The sequence below is a fragment of the Ictalurus punctatus genome, chromosome 1 (assembly GCF_001660625.3).
Source record: "Ictalurus punctatus breed USDA103 chromosome 1, Coco_2.0, whole genome shotgun sequence".
NCBI classification, from domain to species: domain Eukaryota; kingdom Metazoa; phylum Chordata; class Actinopteri; order Siluriformes; family Ictaluridae; genus Ictalurus; species Ictalurus punctatus.
In genome coordinates this window covers 11193467-11216714 of record NC_030416.2, presented here as the reverse complement: position 1 = coordinate 11216714, position 23248 = coordinate 11193467, and the positions used below count along the sequence as shown (strand labels likewise).

The following is a 23248-nucleotide window of genomic DNA, read 5'->3' as shown; positions in this document are numbered from 1 at the left end:
TTAGCAGTCACATGAGACAAGTGTTTAAAATATAATTGAAACAATTATGTTTTAAAATAAATAAATAACAACTAAATAAATAACTACAACTGCTACTACTACTACTGCTAATAATAATAATAATAATAATAATAATAATAATAATAATAATAATAATAATTTTACTCCAATCCTGACATGAAATTTGGTTATAGATACAATTGATACTAAAACCTGTCTATGTATAACTGCTGTCAGAATATTTGTGACATTTTTGAGAATTATTATATGATGATTTCCCAATAAACAGGGCTACTGGTAATATTTTAACAACAATAAAATCAAAAAAAGTTATGTTAAAATGTATTGGCATCCTTATTTCTGGTCACACTTTCAGAAGCATGTATTACAACTTAAGAAAGCAAAGTAAAAAAAAAAAAATTTAAACAAAAGTTTAACATTTTGTTAAGAAAATAACTGTTTGCGCTGCTTTATTAAGCTGTAAATCAAAGCAGTAAATGCTGGACGATTAAAATACCCAGACAACAAATGCACACTGCATTTGCTCCAGATTTACATAATTTTTGCAAGCCCCATGAACTGATCCATTTACAGTTCTGCACCGAAACAGATTTAGACAGCTCGGGATAATAAAGAATTTTGTTACATCTGGCCCTAAGTTGAAGTTATTTCGGGCCCAAATGTGAACCAGATTCTTTTCAGAAGTGATGAAAATGTTAATTACAAGGAAAAATACAAAGTTATGGTCTATTGTACTTACATTTCTTTGCCTTTAATAAAGTAGAAAATCAAACCAGCAATTCCAGCAACACCCAATAAAACTCCAATAACAATCCCAGCTATAGCTCCTCCAGACAGTGAATCTCCACCTCCGCCCATAGAACCTTTTTCTATGAGAACACAAAGAAATAATTTAGAGAAAAATTTAGAGAAGGTCAAGATCAAAAGTATATCTTGATATAAGTCATATATACATTTTACATAGCGTTTTATATTTGCAGAAATATTTCTGCATATTTTTATTCCTTCTTTTTGTGGTATATTGTGAGTTTATTGTGCAATTTAGGCAGCGCACTTGGAAAGCCGGAGGGTTCGAATGTTGACAACTGTGACATTGTTTACTGTGGACATGTGCGTTTGTTTGTTTCTGTTCTGTCTCCTCCCTGTTCTGTCATTGGTTGTTGTTCGAGGGTGTGACTTCAGCATTTTCAGCTGTCAGCACTTAGCACTGATTATGTTTGATATATATACCACGCGCCTCCCAGTACACTGCACATAGTATTAGATATAGTTCTATAGATAATTTAGGTTAACGTTAGATTAGTTCACTTTGTCCATGCTGGTGTTTTCCGCTCCCAGTTCATAGTCATAGTTCATGTTTATTGTTTTGTGTTTTGACCCTGTTTTCTGTGACTGCGACTTCGATTCCTGCTTTGCCCCGTTTATGCCTGTTTGTCGATCGGCCAACCTACTGCCTGTTTTTGACTATGCATCTGTTTCACATTTTGGATTTGTCTGCCTGCCTCCTTTAATAAAAGCTCTTAACTGCAATTGCTTCTGTATCCTACTCCCTTACGTCTCGTGACGTGACAGAATACTCCGCCTAAACATGGAAGCAGCAGGAGAACGAGGAGAGCATCCCGACAGTTAATATACGGATTACTGGCAAAGTTTCTTATCAGTCCAGTTCCACCAGAGGACTGCCGCTGAACTCCTGTTGGAGACTTCTGGGTTGGAGAACTAAGCGATACTGTTCCTTTTCCACAGCCAGGTATACTTCTCTAGCCTGGTGCATCCCAAGCCTGACAAGAAACAGTGGCTTGGGTTCCTAGTGTCCCGGTTTTATGGCCCGGCCCGTGACTGGGCGGAGCAGCTGGTCTGTACAGGGTCCAGTGCCCTCAATAATGTCACTCAGTTCGTGGAACTGTTTCTGGAGGAGTTCACGCAGCCCGGGCAGCTACACGACCTGGATTTACTGGGGGGGTCAATGGGACGACCCAGGCTGACCTGCCATTTCACCTCTATTACAAGTGGATGGACATGGTAGAATCTGCAGCTTCACTTCAGGTTCTGGCCAACGTGGTGGAGGTGACACCTATCGGCATGGCTGAGGGCTGCTGGAAAGAGGCTCAGCTGCGGTGTCCTACATGCACAAAGGTAGGTATCCCGGAATCATTTTTCTGCTCTCAGCGATGCTTCAAGAGCAGCTGGCGTAACCACAGACAGCTACACAAGAAAGCACCTGCAGAGTTCCAGCCCGAGGTCAACGTGCCGACCTCAGACCTCCAGCTTGAGACCCTCGAGGAGGTCTTGCATGCTGAGCTCCAGCCAGAGGTCACCGTGGCGACCTCAAAGCTACAGCTTGAGACCCTCGAGGAGGTCTTGCATGCTGAGCTCCAGCCAGAGGTCAATGTGGCAATCTCAGAGCTACAGCTTGAAACCCTCGAGGTGGTCTTGCATGCTGAGCTCCAGCCAGAAGTCAATGTGGCGACCTCAGAGCTCCAGCCAGAGGTCAACGTGGTAACCTCAGAGCTCCAGCCAGAGGTCAACATGGTAACCTCAGAGCTCCAGCCAGAGGTCAAAGTGGCGACCTCAGAGCTCCAGCCAGAGGCCAACGTGACGACCTCAGAGCTCCAGCCAGAGGTCAATGTGGCGACCTCAGAGCTCCAGCTTGAGACCCACAAGGAGGTCTCACCAGAAGAGCTCCTGCTAGAGGTCAATATGGCGACCTCACAACCAGAGCTCGAACCAGAGACCCATGAGGGTCTCACCCGCCAAGCTTCAGCCAGAGGTCAACGTGGTGACCTCAGACCCAGAGTTTCAGCCAGAGACCCATGAGGGGGTCTCAGCTCCAGAACTCCAATATAAGGTCAAGCTCCTGCTAGAGGTCAATGAGGAGACCCCCCAAGTCCAGTTCATGTCCTAGGTCGAAGAGATGACCAACCCAAGCTCTGCTCATGCCAAGTTCCTGACCCAGGTTGAAGAGACGGCCAACTCAAGCTCTGCTCATGCCAAGTTCACGTACCAGGTCTAAGAGACGACCAACCCAAGCTCTGCTCATGCCAAGTTCCTGACCCAGGTCGAAGAGACGGCCAACTCAAGCTCTGCTCATGGCAAGTTCCTGACCCAGGTCCAAGAGACGGCCAACCCAAGCTCTGCTCATGCCAAGTTCCTGACCCAGGTTGAAGAGACGGCCAACTCAAGCTCTGCTCATGCCAAGTTCACGTACCAGGTCTAAGAGACGACCAACCCAAGCTCTGCTCATGCCAAGTTCCTGACCCAGGTCGAAGAGACGGCCAACTCAAGCTCTGCTCATGGCAAGTTCCTGACCCAGGTCCAAGAGACGGCCAACCCAAGCTCTGCTCAATCCGTTTTGGAAATGGTATACAAAAGTCATGTTGAGAGTATTTTAATGTTTAATATTACAGCCTGGTATGGTAACTTAGGAGTGAGGAATTAAAATAAGATGCAGAGGATTGTGAGAACTGCAGGAAAAATAATAGGACACCAGCAAACACAGCTTGATAAACTGTATTTGCTGGCAATGCACAGAAGAGCAACAAGGGTTGTATTTGACTCCACACACCCACTTAAATCAGAATTTGTAATGCTTCCATCTGGAAGAAGGTACAAGGTCCCAAAATATCTTAGAAATGTGTATAAACATTCCTTTATACCAGTGGCAATTACAATATTAAATGAAAGGTAAGCAACTCGTTTTGAGAATAATTTTTATATTGATGTATTGTGTATGTGTATAAGTGTGGGGGTTATTTGTGTTTGAGAAGCCAAAGAAGAATTTCCACATTGGTGGACAATAAAGTTAAGTTAAATCAATCAATTTCTCCTTGATGATCAATAAAGTACTCTTTATAATTATACAGCATTTGGCAGATCCCCTTATCCAGAGTGACTTAGAGTGAAAGGACATGAATTTTTTTCTACATTTATACAACTGAGCAGCTATGAGTTAAGGGCCTTGGCAAAACTGGGATTTGAACTCACAACCTCACATTCAGTGGGCCAATGCCTTAACCACAGACTGAAAATTAAAACAATCTCAGCACACTCGATTTGATTTTAAACACCTCTACACTCAAAAAAATGCTGGGTTATCTTTTCTACCCAAATGCTGGGTTGAGCCTATTGGGTCATTTAATTGGGGTATTTTCACTAACCCAACAGCTGGGTTAGTGGCTGGGTCATTTTCACTGACAGTTGAATCAATGCACCTCCCCCACCAGTCATATCAGCGCAGCTCCTTGTCTCAAATCAACTCAAAACGGACTGTTTGAATTCGCCTCAAGTGGAGCTAGCAGTTTTTGAGGCAAGGAAACTAAAAGCATTCATCACTATTTAGTGTTAAAGCTGATGAAAATGTCTGGCCGAGTTAGTGATATTTATGCAGGGAGATCTCGAAAATCTATTAATTGGAAAACAGTAACTCAGCGAGTGATAATTAACGTTACATATCGTGACGGCTTCAAAAGTGAATATCATGTACTGCTTCCTCAGTGCTAGAGTTACACTACTAGTGTCTTGTGTTTATGTTGGGTTTGAAATATGGACTGAGGTTATTCTAAAATTAGCTGTGCCTGCATCTTATCTGAGGCTCCGAGTCAGGGTTAGTTAGCAGGATGCAGATTAGTTAGCGGGATGAGTGATGCTAAGGGTTAGACGCTCACCTGAGTTGATAACATTAGCATACAGCTCGTGGTAATGTTAGACATTCCAATTACTTTTTTGAGAGTTACCAATAACAGCATTACATCTGTTCACCATGATGTAATACAGAGAGTGGGTTAAGGTTAACTAAATTTAGCAAGTGTTTTGGACAAGGCAAGATGTAGTAATTAGCATTTCTTCATGTATTGGGTGAATGTTAATGCTGGTTAATAGGTGCAGACAGTCAGTGGCTAACGGAACTTAGCTAACTCGGTAATGTCGAGGCCAGAAGTTCTTCACAAGGTTAACGTGACAAAAAAAGAGGTTGGGGTTACAGTAGGTTGTAATGCTTTCCACTATCTCTGTAATGTTGATTCACTTCATTAGGTTGTGCAAAATAATTGGAAGTGAGGTCCTAAAGGCTGGAAAATAAATTTAGCAAGTTAGCTAGATTTTCCTGGTGAGTCTACAGCGCCATTTTGTTCTTTAGGGGAGTGGAGGTCACATTTCCAAATTTACACAATTTGGGATTCTGTAATGCAATTTCTCAGTTAAAGCCCACAGACATCTGTCCATATTTTGTAGCTAACAACTAAAAAACACTTTTTCTGCTCTTTTACAGCTTTTCAAATGGAAGAGAGTGGGACTCTTGTCTTCCCAGATGGCAGGTAGAAGATCCATCAACTCAATTTCTTACATTTGTGAAACGTTTTAATGATTTTAATAATGTCACTTGAATTTCATGCAATTGTTTGTGCATTCTCTGAGCTTTTTAGAAGAATTTTAGCATACAAACAAATAGCATTTTAGGATAATTGTAGGGTTAAAAACATATAAATAACACATCTCTGTCTAATTATTGTTATTTTTAACCCATATTTGTGTGGAAATGTTTAACATACAGCATGTGTTAAATGTACTAACACACTGATTGTGTTGAAAGCATCACAAAATGTGTTGTCCTTAGCTACACACACAGGTGTGTTAAAATTAACAAATGATTGAATTAAATATTTTTATCAATATATTTCTCCATAAAACCATTACTATACACTAGAGAAAGCAAAAATGTGCGTAACAGTCCAGTTTAGATAACATTAAATGCACCGCTATCTTCTTAGGTTTGGCTTACTTGTTTTTAATGCACACTGGTTCATAAGTTGTTTTTTTTTTGATGTTTTAAATGTCTCCTTTGATCAAAATCTGACTCTTTCTTCTTCAAAGTCTATATATATAAACTCTAAATACAATACATTTCTAAACAGCTTCTTGTATATAAATAAAGGAGATACCATGTTGACATATTTGTTTATAATGTGGTGTATTTCACATTTTCATAGGATAAAAATAAGCCTGAAAATATCAACCCATTTATGAAATAAAATTAACCCAGCATTTTTGTAAACATGAAACCATCCTTTGGGTTGAAAAACAACCCATTTGCTGGGTTAAAATTAACAACCCAACTTGATGGATTAGTTTAGCCCAGAATGTGTTCTCTCCTATATTTATCAAGCCGTCGGGCTAAAAATAACCCAATTTGGCTTGTTTTTAACCCAGTGTTTTTTAGATTGTATTCTGCACCTCACATCACAACACCACAACTATCACTAAATGGCAGAGGGACTCCCTGATTATTTTCGGTAAGAAATGACTGACATTGGGTTTGTGGGTAACAAATGAAATCATACCTAAGGGTGCTTTCGTGCACAGTGGCTTAGTGGTTAGCACGTTCGCCTCACACCGCCAGGGTTGGGGTTTGATTCCTGCGGCACTGTGTGTGTGGCGTTCGCATGTTCTCCCCGTGCTGCGGTTGGAACTCTGGTTTCATCCCCCAGCATGGTAGGCTGATTGGCGTGTCTAAAGTGTCCGTAGTGTGTGAATGTGTTTGTGATTGTGTGCCCTGCCTTGTGCCCGATGCTCCCTGGGATAGGCTTCAGGCTCCCCTGCGACCCTGAAAAGGAGTTTGAAGATGGATGGGTGCTTTCACAGTTTTCACAGAAACAGTGCTGGCCAGAGTGTCTTATCTAGAACAACACATTTAACACTCCTAACTAGAATCACCTAACTGCCCATCGTTATATATATTATTAATAAATAATATTGTTTGACTTCACTGAGGCTTTTGCGGCAGAAAATCAACAGAAGAGGAGCTTTTTGTGTGATTAGACTGTATGCAGTCACAATTCAAGTATCCCAAAATAGACTCATTGTCATTTTTTAGTTATACTGCAGCATTCGAATATTGGCAGTGAAAGTTGTAAATCTCCTTAGATTTATATTAGACTACCATGACTTTTCACTTGTATTCCATTTTCGTTTTTCTTGCTTGACCCCCAACCTGAGACCTGATTGGACTGGAAGTACAAAAAAATGCTTGATGTCACTTGGTGAATGTCACTTTTTAACATCACTCAGATTCTGCTGTAATCTTAAATCCACTTCCCTGAAGATTACATGAACAAAGTTCACTGGTGGCCGAAAAAAACACATTTCTTAAGGTGAAACAGTCTATAAAATATAGCATTTAAACTATGTTAAAAAATAAACAATAATCAGGAAATAATCTGAGGTTAATCACTTTTTTAATATTATACAGAAACAGCACAACTGCAAATGAAAAGAAACGCTAATAAGGAATAATAAACTAATAAGCTTGAACCGTGTGCAGCATCTAAAAATATATATCACTACATATCATTAACATTTTTATAAGTAACCAACAATTTATGAACAGAAATATATAAATCTATAAATAAAGAGGGATATTTTATTTAATGCTGGGAGACATTTAATTTTTACCACATACGAATACATTATCCATATTCAAAAATAATTCATCCTGAATGAATACTAATACAAAGCTTTACAGAAGGGGAATCTATCTGACACAAGATCTCATGGGAAGCAGCAAAATGTTGTGTAAGTGGAGTATGATGTTTTTACTTTTCCTGTGAAAATATCAGAAAATATTAAAACCCCTTCCAGGCCACTATATGGCCACTTCTGATATAAATCAAAATAAATGCATTAATGTCAATAAATTTCACTTAGTTTTATTAGTACACCCTTGTACTAAGGGTGAATCTACAGTTCAGATGGTACAAACTGCACAATGAATGGAGATTTGGAATAAAACCCAAGTGTAACCTTAACCCCTTTCGTCCCGACACTAGCGTTCATGGAAACCGACTTATCGGACATTTTCAATTCGTATAAACAAATGAATTATTGTATCACCGCAGTTCTGGTACAAGATTATTCGGGACACTTGTGGCTTTCTGTGTGTACAGTTTTATGTCTGTGTGCTTAACTGCTGGTGAGCACGGGATGGGAAATGGGCGGAGTTTGAGCTCCCTGCTGGGCAAACAATTCACACCTCTCCACGAAAACAATACAGAGATAAATCGGAGAGCACGACTAAAGCTTTTTTGATAGTAAAACACCGTATACAACTGCCACAATAAAATTATAACATTTAAACCAAAGATCGGACTTGTATAAACGTTTACTCCCTTACATTACCTACATAGACGAAAATCCAGTTCGCTCGCGGTTATATAAAGCATGCACATTTCCATCGGCACAAAGTCCATCAGCTTTATTGAAGAAAACAAATGCAAAGTTCCATATTTAGTCACAAATGTCCTCTTCAAAATGCATTAAGTGTTTCGGTATCCCATCCCTCTGGAATTTAGTAATTAGCCATAAACTGAATTGAGACACCATCTAAAAAAAAATTAAAAAAAAAAAATCTCCTTTGGCTATGCTGAACAGCCCGCCTCCTAAATTATAACAGGCAGTTTAACTCGATTGACACCCACTTGGACCAATTGTACATACTTTTAGCTTTCGAACAAACCCAAACTCGACATTATTGACCACTCAGAGGCTGAGAAAATCAAACGCGTAATCAGCACAACGGAACCTTTTACGCTTGCGTCTTGAGTTGTGTGTCAGCGGGTACAGGCCAATGAGCACAGCGGTACAGGGCCGTGCAGAGAAACAATCAGGAAATGGCAGCTCCGTTCTAGCGGTCTTCCTGCAAAACTTTATACAGCAGGTTTTTGCATGTTTGGCAGTTTTTTCTGATCGCTAGTTTTCTACTGGTTTTCGCTCAGCGTGCGATCTATCGGCGTCTTATAGCGGCGGCGTGCTCCGAAAAAGCCTGAATGCGTCACAGCTTCTGGAGCAGTTATTTCCGAGTGGCTCTTTTTTTTTTGGAGGAAGACTATGTGGATTGAGTTGAGGGGCTCTATCTACCCCTGAAAGAAGTCTGAGTTGAGGGGTCACTCGTGTCTATCATTTGAGCCATTCGGAGAGCAAGTTCTCCTTCACCTGGGGCTCTGGCACTATTTTTAATAAACATTATATTTTATAAGTATGTTTCAGACTTTTTTTGTGTGAAATTGTACATTGTGTATCAGAGTTCATGCTACTGCCATTTGTTTTCATTTTGTGCCATTTTGGAGAGGGTTTTACCTGTGTTTGGATAACCTTACACACAATTTGAGTGGTTAGAGATAACTTCCTCATATTTTGCGTGTTCATATACAAGTACTTGGGGCATCTTTGAGACCAGGAATGGGGTTTATACCAACATTTGCTGTGAAGATGTAACATTTGTGTTAAAAGTTTTTTTTGTGTGATTTTTTTAAATAATTTTTTTTTTAATCAATATATTGCCCACGGTAGGCTAGGTCAAAGAAGAAATACTTGAAATAACTACTAATTCTTAAAGTCTTAAGTGTCTAATTTCATACGAGCCATTAACCACTACGGTGGTGTGTGAGATCACAAAACAAATCAATGCTGAACACAGGTACCCCCAAAACAAACAAAAATGCCATTTTTTGCTACCAGTAAAAGAGATTTTAAGCAGTGGTTCCACCTTATCATCAGTACACATATGAATCCTAGTATTTTTTTTCTTGTCTGTCATTTTTTTATTTTCAAACTTTTGGTCAATTGCAACCCTGACCAGGAAAAAGCAGTTACTGAAGATAAAATATTTAACTGTTTTGCCATGTTTTCCCCAAATTCTGTCTTCTACAGCATTCAGTAAATGATGTGGCATATGCCATTGCAGTTTATGGCATACTATAACAACCTTGTATATTTTCAAATGGGATTTTTTTTTAACGGTAAAAATTAGGCTTTCAAAGATATCCCTATACAAGAGAGCTTCAGACAAAAAGCCAGCCACCTTTTAAACTGCTGTTCATACTAAATTACAGGGCAGCTGAACACACTCAGAGTAAAGGGGTAATTGCCCTCTTCTGCATACATGAGCTCTCAAATGCCTGTGATTAGCTAGTGTCGCTGTGACTGACAGGGGAGAATTTATTGACATCCCTCCCACCCAGTAATCTTCATGGATTACTGTAGTAGAATTCTCATTATCAGATTTGAACTCTTGATATATTGATGACAGGGCAAATGATGTTTATGCATGATTAAACATTAACTATTTGATTAATTTAATTTAATTATTCATAGTTTTGTCCAGCAGGACAAAACTGATCCCTCATCTCGGTTGGTGGATTGGACTCAACTGGATTGACCTCACATGTAGGTTGCTCTATAATAAACTTGTAGGTTGCTGTAGATAAAAGTATCTATCAAAAGAATAATTTTAAAGGTAATGTTTACCCAGCTGCTTGGCATCTTATGTTTGTCTCATCTCAGGAATTAATTACAAACTGTTTTTTAAATTTACTAATCAGAAAAACTGAAGCTTTTTGAGATGAGTAGAAAACATTCAAGCTTACAAGAGAAGTCCAGATTTTATCCTGACACACAACTGGAAATGAAATGACTGAAATTTCACCTCAGCAATAGGGCTATACACAACCCATCCAACCTATTTAACAATGCAGAATTGATCTGGACGCTGTACATCCTTATTTATGTGAGACATCAGTTGGATTACTGTACTACCTTAACTAGAGGTAGCTACAATTTTCAAGGCAGTTATAATTAGGTTTGACAGAATGAACTTCTATATTACTTATTTTAGAACTGTGTACTGGTCTGTCCTACACTGTCTCTTACTGTGCCTATTGTCCTGTTTTAGTAGTTACTGTACTGTCTTGTGTTTTTTGCACATTTGTACATGCACTTTATGTTTAAATATGTAGGTCTTATTTAGTTCTGTGTCGTCTCATGTGGTTAGTGTGTTGTTTTATGTAACACCATGATCCTGGAGGAACCTACCTGCTGTATATGGTTGAAATGACAATAAAGCCACTTGATTTGACTTCACTTATGTATTTTCAGTAAAGAAAATCGTATGACTGGATTCTTAAGAATACACGATTCCTAAGTTTTTTTTTAGCCCACCACTGTCAGAAAAAAGGTCAAAATAAATATTTTTTATGCAGGCAAAACATGAAGTGAATAGAAAGGGAGACATCATTGCTGTGTTTTTTTGTTTGTTTGTTTGTTTGTTTGTTTGTTTGTTTTTAGATGAGTTGGTGATTGAAGATGTAAAGATGAAAACAAGATAAATATCAATAATCTAAAATGCTGTAAATAAATATTCAGAATGCAACAGCACGCCTTGTTTTCAACCAGCCCAAAAGAACCCATGTCACATCCCTCTTCATCTCCCTCCACTGGCTTCCTGTAGCTGCCTGCCTCAAATTCAAGGCCTTGATGCTACCTCAACACTCTCCTGCGATCAGTTAACCCCCCAGTCCCCTACATAAAAAATTGAAATAAAAAACTTTTGCATTTGCACACACACTTTGCTTCTCAACTCAGTTAAAAATTCTGTTTGGTATCATTCAGGGGCGTAACCTGGCCTGAGCACTGAGGGCTGCATCCCCAAAGATTTTTTCTTTAGACTCAAATAATAATCCACTTGGAGTGGTTTGTCACTACGTAACTGAACATCAGTAAAAGAAGACGGTGGTGTTGTAATTTTATATCTTCAGTCAACCTCTTCAACGGAGGCGAGACCAATCAAACAGGGTTTACAGGAAAATACATGGAAACACTCGTGTCTTATTGGCTGACAGTCTCTCAATTCTGCCAAATGCTAGCTCACAGTCAGTGTGAGGCAAAGTGGATATATGCTGTTTATTTTTTTTAAACCAGTAAAGGGGTTGAAACTGAAACAGGAACATCCTCTGATGCTGAGCAGGAAAACAAGGTGTGTTAATGTCTGTGAGTATATGAGTTCCAGTTTACGTGAACATGATATGAGCAGAGCAGAAGGAAAGATGATCTACTTTGCATGGCCCTGTAGCAGCTAAATGCATAGCTTAGTTGTGCTTCCCTTTGACTAGTGACACCAAACTAGCTTAGATGAATAAACATTATTTTATTGGCCTGGTAGTCCTACAAACAGTGACGACACCCGAGGCAAGTTTTATGATAAATCCAACTTGTTCTGTTCATGTCAGAAACTTTTTTCTGACCACGTCATTGACAGCTAGGTTACCTTTGCTTCCATAATACAAAACTTAGGCTTCTAGCTGAGCTGAAAAAAATGCATGGAGAAGAATTGGGCTCAGCCTCAGGTGATTAACAGTCCAGCTAACACCCCTGGTAGCACTACTTCTCTGCTCACTTTGCATGTATTTCCTCATTTGTAAGTCACTTTGGATAAAAGTGTCTGCCAAATGAATAAATGTAAATATAAATATCATATGAAATAGCAATTTCTCATTACACAACTTCTATTTTACTTTGTACTTTACATTAAACATCCATACTGTAAAAAAGTGATTAATACTGATTAATACAGGTTAAGAGCCAGCATGATTTTGTACAGATAACATCTTAGTGACTCAACATATTAAAATCCTCAATAGATCTTTAGTGTGACACCTGCTTCCAGCTGAAGAAATATTTTGTATAAATTATATTTTTGAGTAAATTAGAGTGATCTAGGAATTATAGAGATATAATTATTTTCTTGGTCTATTTACATGTTACTTCAAAACATCTTATATTTTATGTCTGATTTATTTGTCATTTGTTTATACGAATTATTTATTTATTTATCCTATTTTATTTATTTTATAAAGCATAAAATCTCACCTTTAACCACCAAAACATGGGATCCAGAGGCATCACGTCCGGTTACAGGATTGGAGGCCATGCAGGTGTAATTTCCAGTGTCCATAAAGGTAGTCTGCTCCACAGTAAATATGGCTATATTCACTTCAGTTAAAGTCCCATTAAACATCCATTTGTACGAGGCATTTGGTGTAGATTCAGTACGGCAAGACAGTGTCAACTTATTTCCTTCCTCCATTTCAACTGGTCCATCAATTAACACATTATCTGGTCCAACTGTAACACACAGCACAGAGTCATTGCCTGTCAAATTAAACTTAGATGTTTCTTCAGTTTAAAACAAATCAGCACCAGGAATATATTTGTACTTACAATTAACAATCATTCTGTATGTTGCAGTGTCAGAGCTGAAGGGGTTGCTGAGACTACACTTATATTCACCACTGTCTCTTCTCCTCACCGGACTGATCATCACTGATCTGTTATCATTCGAGAATGTGATGCTGTCGCTAGCTGACAGTTTCTGATTATCTTTCATCCATTCAGCACTGTAGATGGTTCCACTTGCATTACAGGATAATGTAGTAGAGGAAACACCTTCTATTAGATCATCTGTTGGTCCAGTAAGTGCTGCTCCAGATATTTTTCCTGTAAAATTCACAGAGGAAACAAATAAACAGTCAAATACATTCATATAACAATGTGGTTTGATATGGAATTTGAAATAGTTATAGGGCCTGGGACTGTTAAAGCTATAACAACATTAAACATAATCTGCTTATTGTATCATATTTGCCAAATCATTTATTTAAGAACTTACTTCCTATTTGTCACATAGCAAAATCATTTTAATTGAACCAAATAGCATTTTGATTCTGTATATCTATGACTTTTAGCTTTTGGTCTATAACAGCACTTTAAACATTTCACTTACTGTTTTAGAAATCCCAATAACCTCTGTTTTCCCAGATATAGCTTGATTGCATAACCAATTACCTATTTTCAGACCTCTTGTAGATAAATTATATTTATACCACAGCACTGTTGAATTCTGAAATCTGATTTGTCATTAGGTGTTGATTAATTTTCTATAACAACAGCTCTGACAGTGGTGCCGAATACAAATCAAATAACAGATTTACATCAATGCTCTCATTCTAAAACGTTAGCGTTTCTATAGTAACATCTCATTCACAGGGACGTGTATGGTGGACACTCACCATAATCTAAGCCTAATAATAAACAAAAGATGATATTTGATAATGAAAAATGTCTTGAAATCTGTGAAATCTTCTGAAAGATGACATTTACTTAACATTGATGAAAGGATTCTCAGGTGTTAGTGCTTTGTGTAGCAATCGCCACAGGACACTCTGATTCATGCTGGAGTACACAATTTACTATTTCCCTATAACAGCATGCCCTGTTTTATTTCTGTTGTATTCCTTACACAGTATGTACACAAATTATTAAAGTACTAGTAAAATACAGCAGTTCTGCCATATTAGGAGTCCAAAATATAGCAGGTTTTTAAACACCAACAAACGATTTCCTCAATTTATCTGTCAGTTATATAATTTTACTTAACTGTAAGATATTTCAGGTGGTTAAACTTAGAAACAAAAGGCCACCTGCTGCCTTAGAAATGTAAGTAAACTCAACTGGAAGATAAACTTTATTAATCCATCCATCTTCAACCGCTTACTCCTTTTCAGGGTCGCGGGGGAACCTGGAGCCTATCCCAGGAAGCATCGGGCACAAAGCAGGGTAGATAAACTTTATTTCAACTCAAAAAGTTTTGTTTTACAAGTTTTGCAAGTCAAGACAAAGGATTGCTTTAAGTTTTTTTTTTTAAAGTTTTTTTTTTAATATTATAAACTTGAATTCAACATCCAAAACTTGTTATGACAATTGGAGTTAAAGAGAAGAAATGAGTTCACATAACTTAATTGGGCTAATATGTTTTACAGTGTTGAATTAAAATGTCTCAGTATGCCACTGTCCACTTTTTTGTGGCCATCTTTTACAGTTGGCTAAGGTTTGCGAAAGGCAAAAAATCAAGCAGTGAAATACTTTACATTTCTGGGAGAGCCGCTTTTGCTTAACTGAGTGGCTTGCTATTTTTTTCTTTGTTGTTGTTGCACTTTAATTCAATATCTAAACTATAACCCACCTAGTACAGTGATGCTGATGGGTTCAGACACAGTGTAGTTCAGGCTCTGATTGTTATGGGCAGTGCAGGTGTAATTGCCACTCTGACTGCTCTGAATGTCGCTCAGTCTGAGCTCTTGGCCCATTTCACCAAGCTCTGTTCCATTCACAGCCCACTGAAACTCAGCAGCAGGGTTGGACTCAGCTGAGCAGGTCAGTATGAGGTTTGACCCAGAGCTGTAGAAGGGTCCCACTGGATCTGCTTCAACAGCAACATTTTCTGGACCATCTGCAATGGAACAGTCCATATTTAGTCAGCTTTAGAGCCATCATGGTCTTGTGTAGACCAGGTATTTCATGCAAGTTTGTTAGATAAATCTCATGACTGTCAACAAGTCACATGATATGAAATAACTCACAGTAAATGGTGAGGTTCAATGGAGGACTCATTGCTTTGCTGATGATGTTGGATGTTTCACATTGGTATGGGCCTGTGTCATATCTGATCACACTAGTAATGGTCAGACTGTTGTTGTTGTCTGTTAGCTGAACTCGCTCCCCTGCTGTTACCTCAGAGCTGGCATTCAGCCAAATAAATGAAAGAGAGGAGCCAGACGCAGAGCAGACGAGACTCACAGTGCTGCTGAATTCAACCAGCTCTGTTTTACTTGGTACTATGGTAACATTGGAGGGTGGCACTGGGGGGTTAAAAAGTAATAAAGGGCTCAGGTGTACACAAGATTTGAAAGTTCATTTATCATCAAAACCTAAGCATAATCACCGTACCAACACTATTAGCGCTCATGACCTTAGATAGTAATCACTATTTCACTGTTTTAGCCATACTGACCAAGATAACAATGCGGAGTAAAAAGTAGCTATGAGTAAAAATGAGTAACGTACTCCTTGCCAACTTATTTTTAGTCTAATAATTCTGCTATTATAGAACTACGGATTTTTTATGTGGGTGCCAGTCATCGATCTTCAGTCACCAGTTATGGAGCTTTCAAAAGAGGAAATTTTACAGCAATATGGCAGCAGAAGTCAAAATGGCACAAGTGGAGTGGACAATGACACAACTGTCCTACCCCAGTGGTAGTGTAGCATATTATTTATAGGATGATCATTACAGAAATCTGTTACCAAATATGGTTCTAAACTCCACAGTTCCTGTATTTTTTATAGTTCAATATTTTACTATAAAATTAATGCTCTGAATTTGAGACCTTATAGTCAGACTAGGGATGTCACGAGAACCGATACTTCGGTACCAAGTCGGTACCAACATTCTTAAAACGTGACGGTACTTGTTTTTCTGCATTCTGTTGGTACGATTGTAACGAAAGTACCTATGTTGCGATTCTTCCGAACCTGATGGGGGCAGAAAATACGCGCAAGTGTTTTAGTCAGTCCACAAGTGATGAAGAGTAAGAAGAAGAAGAAGAACGCCTACAAGCACACAGTAAAAACTACAAAAGATTAGCTTAGCTTAACAAGTTTAGCTCCGCCCAAATCGTTGAGAGGAAAAGAGAGGAAAGCTAGTATCGGTTTCCGGAGTGCAACCGATGCTATTGTTCATTTCAAACAAAGTGAGGAAACACCTGGAATTTGGCAAAGCACCTGAAAGACGGTTCTATGTTATGTTTGTTTGAGGCACCTGGCATTGTGGCCAGGAAACCAGCTAACGTTATGCTCCATGTAATGTTTGCGATAGCCAGTTATTTGTTAATGATGCTAACGCATTGCAGTGTTATAAACTACCTCCGAATGGGCCACCATGCATCGCCATTCAGCCCGTGTCCTGTCAGCTAAATGTAGCCTAATGTCACTAATAATTATTCAAATGTTCATGCTTTTAACAAATCTTTTTGGTCTGCCACCATATCAGTGAATTCAAACTAATGCTTGCATTTAGAGTATAAGGTGTGTGTGTGTGTGTGTGTGTGTCTGTGTGTGTGTTTGTGTGTGTCCGTGCACGCGCACGCGTCTGTGTGCATGCGTGTGCGCGCGCGTGTGCGTGTATGTGTGTGTGTGTGTGTGTGTGTGTGTGTGTGTGTGTGTGTGTGTATGTGCACGCATGCGTTTAGGAGTGCACGTCCACTCATTATCAGACAGTAGGTGCGTTTACATGGACAACAATAATCCACTCTTAACTCGATTAAGACCATACTTTGATTAATAAACTACCAAGTAAACAGCAATTTTTATTTACCTTAATCTAATTAAGGTCATATTCGAATTAAGCTCTAATCGAATTAAGACAGGTGGAGTACTCCTGTTTTAGTCGCATTATGGACATGTATTACAGACATGTAAACACCTTAATCACACTATCAACGTCGTGTGAGAGTTTTCACCGCATTTTGCGACAGGACATGATCACACACGGCAGTGCTCAACATTTTACGGAGAACAAGAGAGTTCGGCTGTGTCCCAAACCGCATACTTGCCTACTATAGGCCTGTAGTGGGGAAAAATAGATGTATCTCGGCTACTGTACAGACGGTAAGTAGGTGGTTTGAGATACAGCCCACGGCTTCAAGTAGTTGTCTATTAGCACGTGTAGCATGACAAATAATTAACTGCACTTAAAGAATTCGTCAAAAAATTAAATAAAAACACCCAAAACTGTATACTGTACCATAACGAAGACGAACTGTATGTTGATACGTGAAATTCTGGAGGGATGTCGGACGGCGTGGCGCGGTGACGTAATGACGCGGGCTGTTAATCTAATTATGTTGTATAACATGTAAAACAGGTACATGACAGGAGTATTCTAAAAGGGACTCATGTAAACACCGTAATCACATTATTAATTTAATCAGAGTAAGGTCAATAATTAGATTACTACTGTCCATGTAAACGTAGTCAGTGTTTGATAACTAAAATACCCCCCCCCCCCTCCCCCCTCCGTTGCCACTATCAGCCAGAGGAGGATGTCCTCCAGGAATGTTTTCTAATTTTATTTTTTTAATTTTATACCATACCGTGGTATCGACTTTGGTATCGAGTATCATGTACTTTTGGTGGTATCGGTACCGACTACTAGATTTTTGGTATCGTGACATCCCTAAGTCAGACTTGACAATATTCTGTCTTTAATTCAAACACATGTTCTATCAAATGAAACAACTGAACTACTTTTTTGTGTTAGTCATATATTAACAGTAACATCCAATGCATGTTCTTAGTAATCTAATGCAAGAATAATCTGATAAAGAAAATGTACTACAATTTGAAAGATGTGTATTCCAATTCAGCTGTGAAGATGTAATGCAGTACAAATCTGTGTACTTTTAATCCTTACACACCTGTTTAAAAACGGATTATTGTCACCTATAAGCATTTAATACTTTTCTTGCATTTACAATCTGAGGACTGTACTAGATTAAAGAAAAAAAAATCTTGTGTTAAAAAGAAAAGTTTTGTTTACTCACCAAACACCTGCAGTGAGGTTTCACCTGTGAAAGAATTTGTAGGAGTGTCTACAGTCAGAGAATATAGTCCAGTATCATTCTCAGTTAGGCTCTTGAGCTCCAGAGCATAAGTGGTGGGGTTCAGACTGACTCTGTCAGTGTACGGTGCCTGTATTATAATTCCACTTGGAGGTCCAGAAAGAATGGAGATCTCATTAAACCTCCATCTGATGATGTGATGTGGGGGATCCAGAATACGGATTGGAGTAATCACCACATTCTCCCCAACTGCTTTATTTATTCTCTCAGGTAATAACACCTCTTGGCCAAAACATACTCCTGTGTGAAGAAATAAATAAGACAAACACAAAAACAAAATAAAACAAAACACTGTAATAAAAACACTTCAACAACAACAACAACAATAATAATAAGTAAGAAAGCATGTAATATACATGATAGAGAGAGAGAGAGAGAGAGAGAGAGAGAGAGAGAGAGAGAGAGAGAGAGAGAGAGAGCATAAAAAACGCAAAGTTTCCAGAGATACAGGACGTTTCAGACCAAGTCCCTTTGTGGCTATAGGAAGGGAAACTGTGTAAACTGCACTGCGCTGTAATGTTTATTTCTTCTATTATGCTGCAGGAAGCCACGCTGCAGTTACTCACTGTATTCATCTTCACAGATATAGGAAGAATATAGTGTTCACCTGTACATGACAGCAGAAGCAGAGAGCAGCACACAGCGTGTAAATCCATCAGGAGAGATCCGGAGCTCCACCACTGCTTCTCAATAAGCGTCTCTACAGAAAGATCTGTGCTGATTAATCACCCGATGTGAAACCGAATAGTGCCGATTAGACTCGAGTTAGAAAGCAAACGACTGAAAAAGCAAAAGTTAACTAAGTAAGCAGACGAAACAGCAGGTCTGTAAACAGTGCCATTAAAGCACACATGCAGGAGTGAACAGCCTACAGGGGAAACTATCAGAGTAATCCTGCACCGGTTTATCTCAGATCGTCACATTCAAGTTCCGCCTTTAACCTTATAGTCAGGTGATGATTTAAGATATTTAAAAAATCGCATCGTATACAATACTCAACATTGTATACAATATCAAAACGACTGCAACCGCAAAAAACAAACAAACAAAAAAACAAAAATAAATAAATAAATTTATTATTATTATTATTATTATTAATAATAATGATGATGATGATGATGATGATGATGATGATGATGATGATAATAATAATAATAATAATAATAATAATAATAATCTCCACAAGCAATACAATGTAAAACTTCATGGTAGCGTCTTATTTTAGAAAACATTCGTTTATAGAGCAACATTAACTGACTTTGATCTGCTTTGCTATTATTAATAGGAGAAGTGTTGAAATGATGTATAAATCATGTTTTCTCATGTTATAACAGCAAAAATCAAATAGTGGCCCCAGTTGCCTGTTTTTGCTAAGTAGCATAGAACTAAAGAGACCATTGATAAATATACTAAAGATAAAGATAAATTCACCGACATGAACATATTCACAAAATACATCATTTCTGACAGCATCTCAGTGCTAAATTCTAAAGCTGATTGGTATGTGGTGGTCAGGCTGTTTACAGTTATTTTTGATAATTCCTGAGGATCAGACTCTGAGTGCTGAGTATTTTGACACCAATTTTATGTCCTAAATGAAAATCCAAGGAGTATGATTTTTTTTCTTTTTTTTAAAATTAAGTTTAGCATATATTATTAACTTAAATTTGAGTGGGTGGAGTCAAATGTCCAAAAAAGGGAATGCTTATTGCTTGGGCCAATTTTAGTTTGGAAATGAGTACGTGAAGTTAGTCTAACAGAAGGTGCAGAGATGGACATGTCGTTCAAGTTTCGTGAAAAAAATTCAATGTTAAAATATGTTTATGATCAGCTTTCAGCAGGTATGACAGGGTTAATAAACAATGATTAGAAATCCATTTACAGATTAGGACAAATATGCAGTATATCACATTTCAGGCTTACAGTATGTACACTGCCTATGGACGTCCACACCACAAACTTTAGAGACTTCCTCAGAACATATCCTGAACAAGCCTGCAATAAAATTAAAACCAAAAATAGGTTTCACATATTGTGCTCAAAATATAATTGGATGGACCTAAGTGGCAGTGTTGCCTTATTTTCTTTTTTTCAAAAAGTCAATAAAAGTCACTAAATGACGTTATAAACTAATTTGTATATAAATTACTATATAAATTATTCATCATGATCATTGGCATATCAAATTCCAAACTAGGATACATGGAGAAAGAAGATTTCCGATTAGAATATATTGTATGGTGAATATAGAATACAACACTATAGCTCCACCATCAGTCCGATCAGGCTCATATCTCTGCCTGAGATGGGAGTACTGCAGATTGGACAAGTTTCATGTCTCTATGGCTTACAGTCTTTTATCCCCGCTGGGTTTTGGTGCTGAAGAAGGTGTGAGCTAAACTTGTCATTCAAGACTTCATCTCAATATCTCATTATGTGACTGGCATTGGCAGATAAGGTAATTGCAAAGACAATTCACCACATATGATAATTTGCCCCTCAGATTAGCCATCCCCTTAAAGGTGCATGAGGTAAGATTAGTCTTTCCCCCCCTCATATTTACAATAAAGAAAGTAAATGTTCAATATCTCAATATTTAATATTCAAGATTCTGCACATTTTTTACCTCCCTATTTATATGGAAGCAAATTAGTGACACTGACCATGTTAACTGCTTTGTAAAAAAGGTCAGATTTTCATCATGTCTAATCTCTTCTTTTGATCTAAAATGGATCATAAGATTTTGCACAAACTTGTGTAGTCCAGGACAGCTCAAGTACACTTGCAAAATTTTATGATCCATTTTAGATCAAATCTATTGGAATATATTCAATTCAATTCAATTTTATTTGTATAGCGCTTTTTACAGTAGACATTGTCTCAAAGCAGCTTTACAGAAATATCAACATGGTATACAGATATTAAAGGTGCGAATTTATCCCAACCGAGCAAGCCACTGAGTGGCGACGGTGGCGAGGAAAAACTCCCTAAGATGTTTTAAGAGGAAGAAACCTTGAGAGGAACCCGACTCAGAAGGGAACCCGTCCTCATCTGGGTAACAACAGTTAGTGTGAAAAAGTTCATTATGGATTTATATGAAGTCTGTATGGTGTTAGGAGCAGCCGTAGTCCCAGCAGTCTGGAATTAAAGAAGATTTGAGCTCCATCCAGAGGGGGAAAGGATCTGGATCTCTAGTATCTCCATAAATTCGTGTGGGGCTCGGCGAAAGGAGAGAGGGAGAAAAAAGATAATTATGACTGCGAAGTAGTAGAACAGAATCTAGTCAGGGTAGGCTTGAGTAAACAAATACGTTTTAAGCCTAGACTTAAACACTGAGACTGTGTCTGAGTCCCGAACACTAATAGGAAGACTGTTCCATAACTGTGGGGCTCTATAAGAGAAAGCTCTTCCCCCTGCTGTAGCCTTCACTATTCGAGGTACCGTCAGATAGCCTGCATCTTTTGATCTAAGTAGGCGTGGCGGATCATATAAAACCAAAAGGTCGCTTAGATATTGTGGCGTGAGACCATTTAGTGCTTTATAGGTTAATAAAAGTATTTTATAGTTAATGCGAGATTTTACTGGGAGCCAATGCAGTATTGATAATATTGGTGTGATATGGTCGTATCTTCTAGTTCTAGTTAGGACTCTAGCGGCTGCATTCTGGACTAACTGGAGCTTATTTATATTCCTACTGGAACATCCAGACAGTAAGGCATTACAGTAATCTAATCTAGAGGTGATGAATGCATGAACTAGTATTTCCGCATCATGTAGTGACAATATGTTTCTTATTTTAGAAATATTTCTGAGATGAAAGAAGGCTATCCTAGTAATATTATCTACATGAGCATCAAATAATAGGCTGGAGTCAATAATCACTCCAAGGTCTTTAACTGCTGTACATGATGAAACAGAAAGACCATCCAGAGTAACCATGTGATCAGAAAGAATACTTCTAGCTACACGTGGGCCTAATAAAAGTATTTCTGTTTTATCAGAATTAAGTAGAAGGAAGTTAATTAACATCCAATGTCTAATGTCCTTTACACATTCCTCAACTTTACTAAGCTTCTGTCTGTCCTCTGGCTTCGCTGAAACATACAACTGTGTATCATCAGCATAACAGTGGAAGCTAATTCCATGTTTACGAATAATTTGACCTAGGGGTAGCATATATAAAGTAAAGAGCAGTAGGCCTAAAACAGAACCCTGTGGAACTCCAAAAATAACCTCAGTACGCATGGAGAAATCACCATTTACATCTACGAACTGATAACGATCGGTCAGATAAGACCTGAGCCAGGAGAGGACTGTTCCCTTAATACCAACAACATTTTCTAATCTATCAAGGAGAATAGTGTGATCTATAGTATCAAAAGCTGCACTAAGGTCGAGTAACACAAGCAGCGAGACACAACCCTGATCGTAGTTCAGTAGAAGGTCATTTACTACTTTAACTAACGCTGTCTCTGTGCTATGATGAGGTCTAAATCCTGACTGATACATTTCATGAATGTTATTCCTATCTAAGTACGAGCATAACTGTTTTGCTACAACCTTTTCTAAAATCTTAGAGATGAAGGGGAGATTTGATATTGGTCTATAGCTGGACAATTGAGACGGGTCAAGATCAGGTTTTTTAATCAAGGGTTTAATAACTGCTAATTTAAGTGATTTAGGTACATAGCCAGTGCTTAGGGAAGAATTGATTATATTTAGAAGTGGTTCAATTACTCCTGGACAAATCTGTTTAAACAAACATGTAGGTACGGGATCTAGTATGCAAGTTGATGAATTGGATGAAGAGATTAATGTAGCTAGTGTTGGCTCAAATTTAGCCTATTACCCAAAAACATTTAAAATTCAACTTAGAAGCCAATACT

General features: G+C 38.3%; 1 protein-coding gene across 2 annotated transcripts in view; it reads right to left on the bottom strand.

Moving 5' to 3' along the window:
* LOC128628672 (carcinoembryonic antigen-related cell adhesion molecule 5) overlaps positions 1–19311 on the bottom strand; it is a 28289-nt gene extending 8978 nt beyond the window's left edge. The window contains exons 1-7 of one of the 2 annotated variants that reach the window (XM_053680664.1): positions 18970–19309; positions 18285–18602; positions 15264–15542; positions 14867–15133; positions 13066–13341; positions 12715–12969; positions 761–890 (exon numbers count right to left, since the gene is read on the bottom strand). In XM_053680664.1, the coding sequence (XP_053536639.1) occupies positions 761–890; positions 12715–12969; positions 13066–13341; positions 14867–15133; positions 15264–15542; positions 18285–18602; positions 18970–19018 (1574 nt within the window). In that variant the 5' untranslated portion in view covers positions 19019–19309. Of the gene's footprint in view, positions 1–760; positions 891–6356; positions 6620–12714; positions 12970–13065; positions 13342–14866; positions 15134–15263; positions 15543–18284; positions 18603–18969 lie in introns of those variants that run through there. The other variant, XM_053680666.1, reaches the window with a different exon arrangement.
* Positions 19312–23248: the final 3937 nt, after the last annotated feature.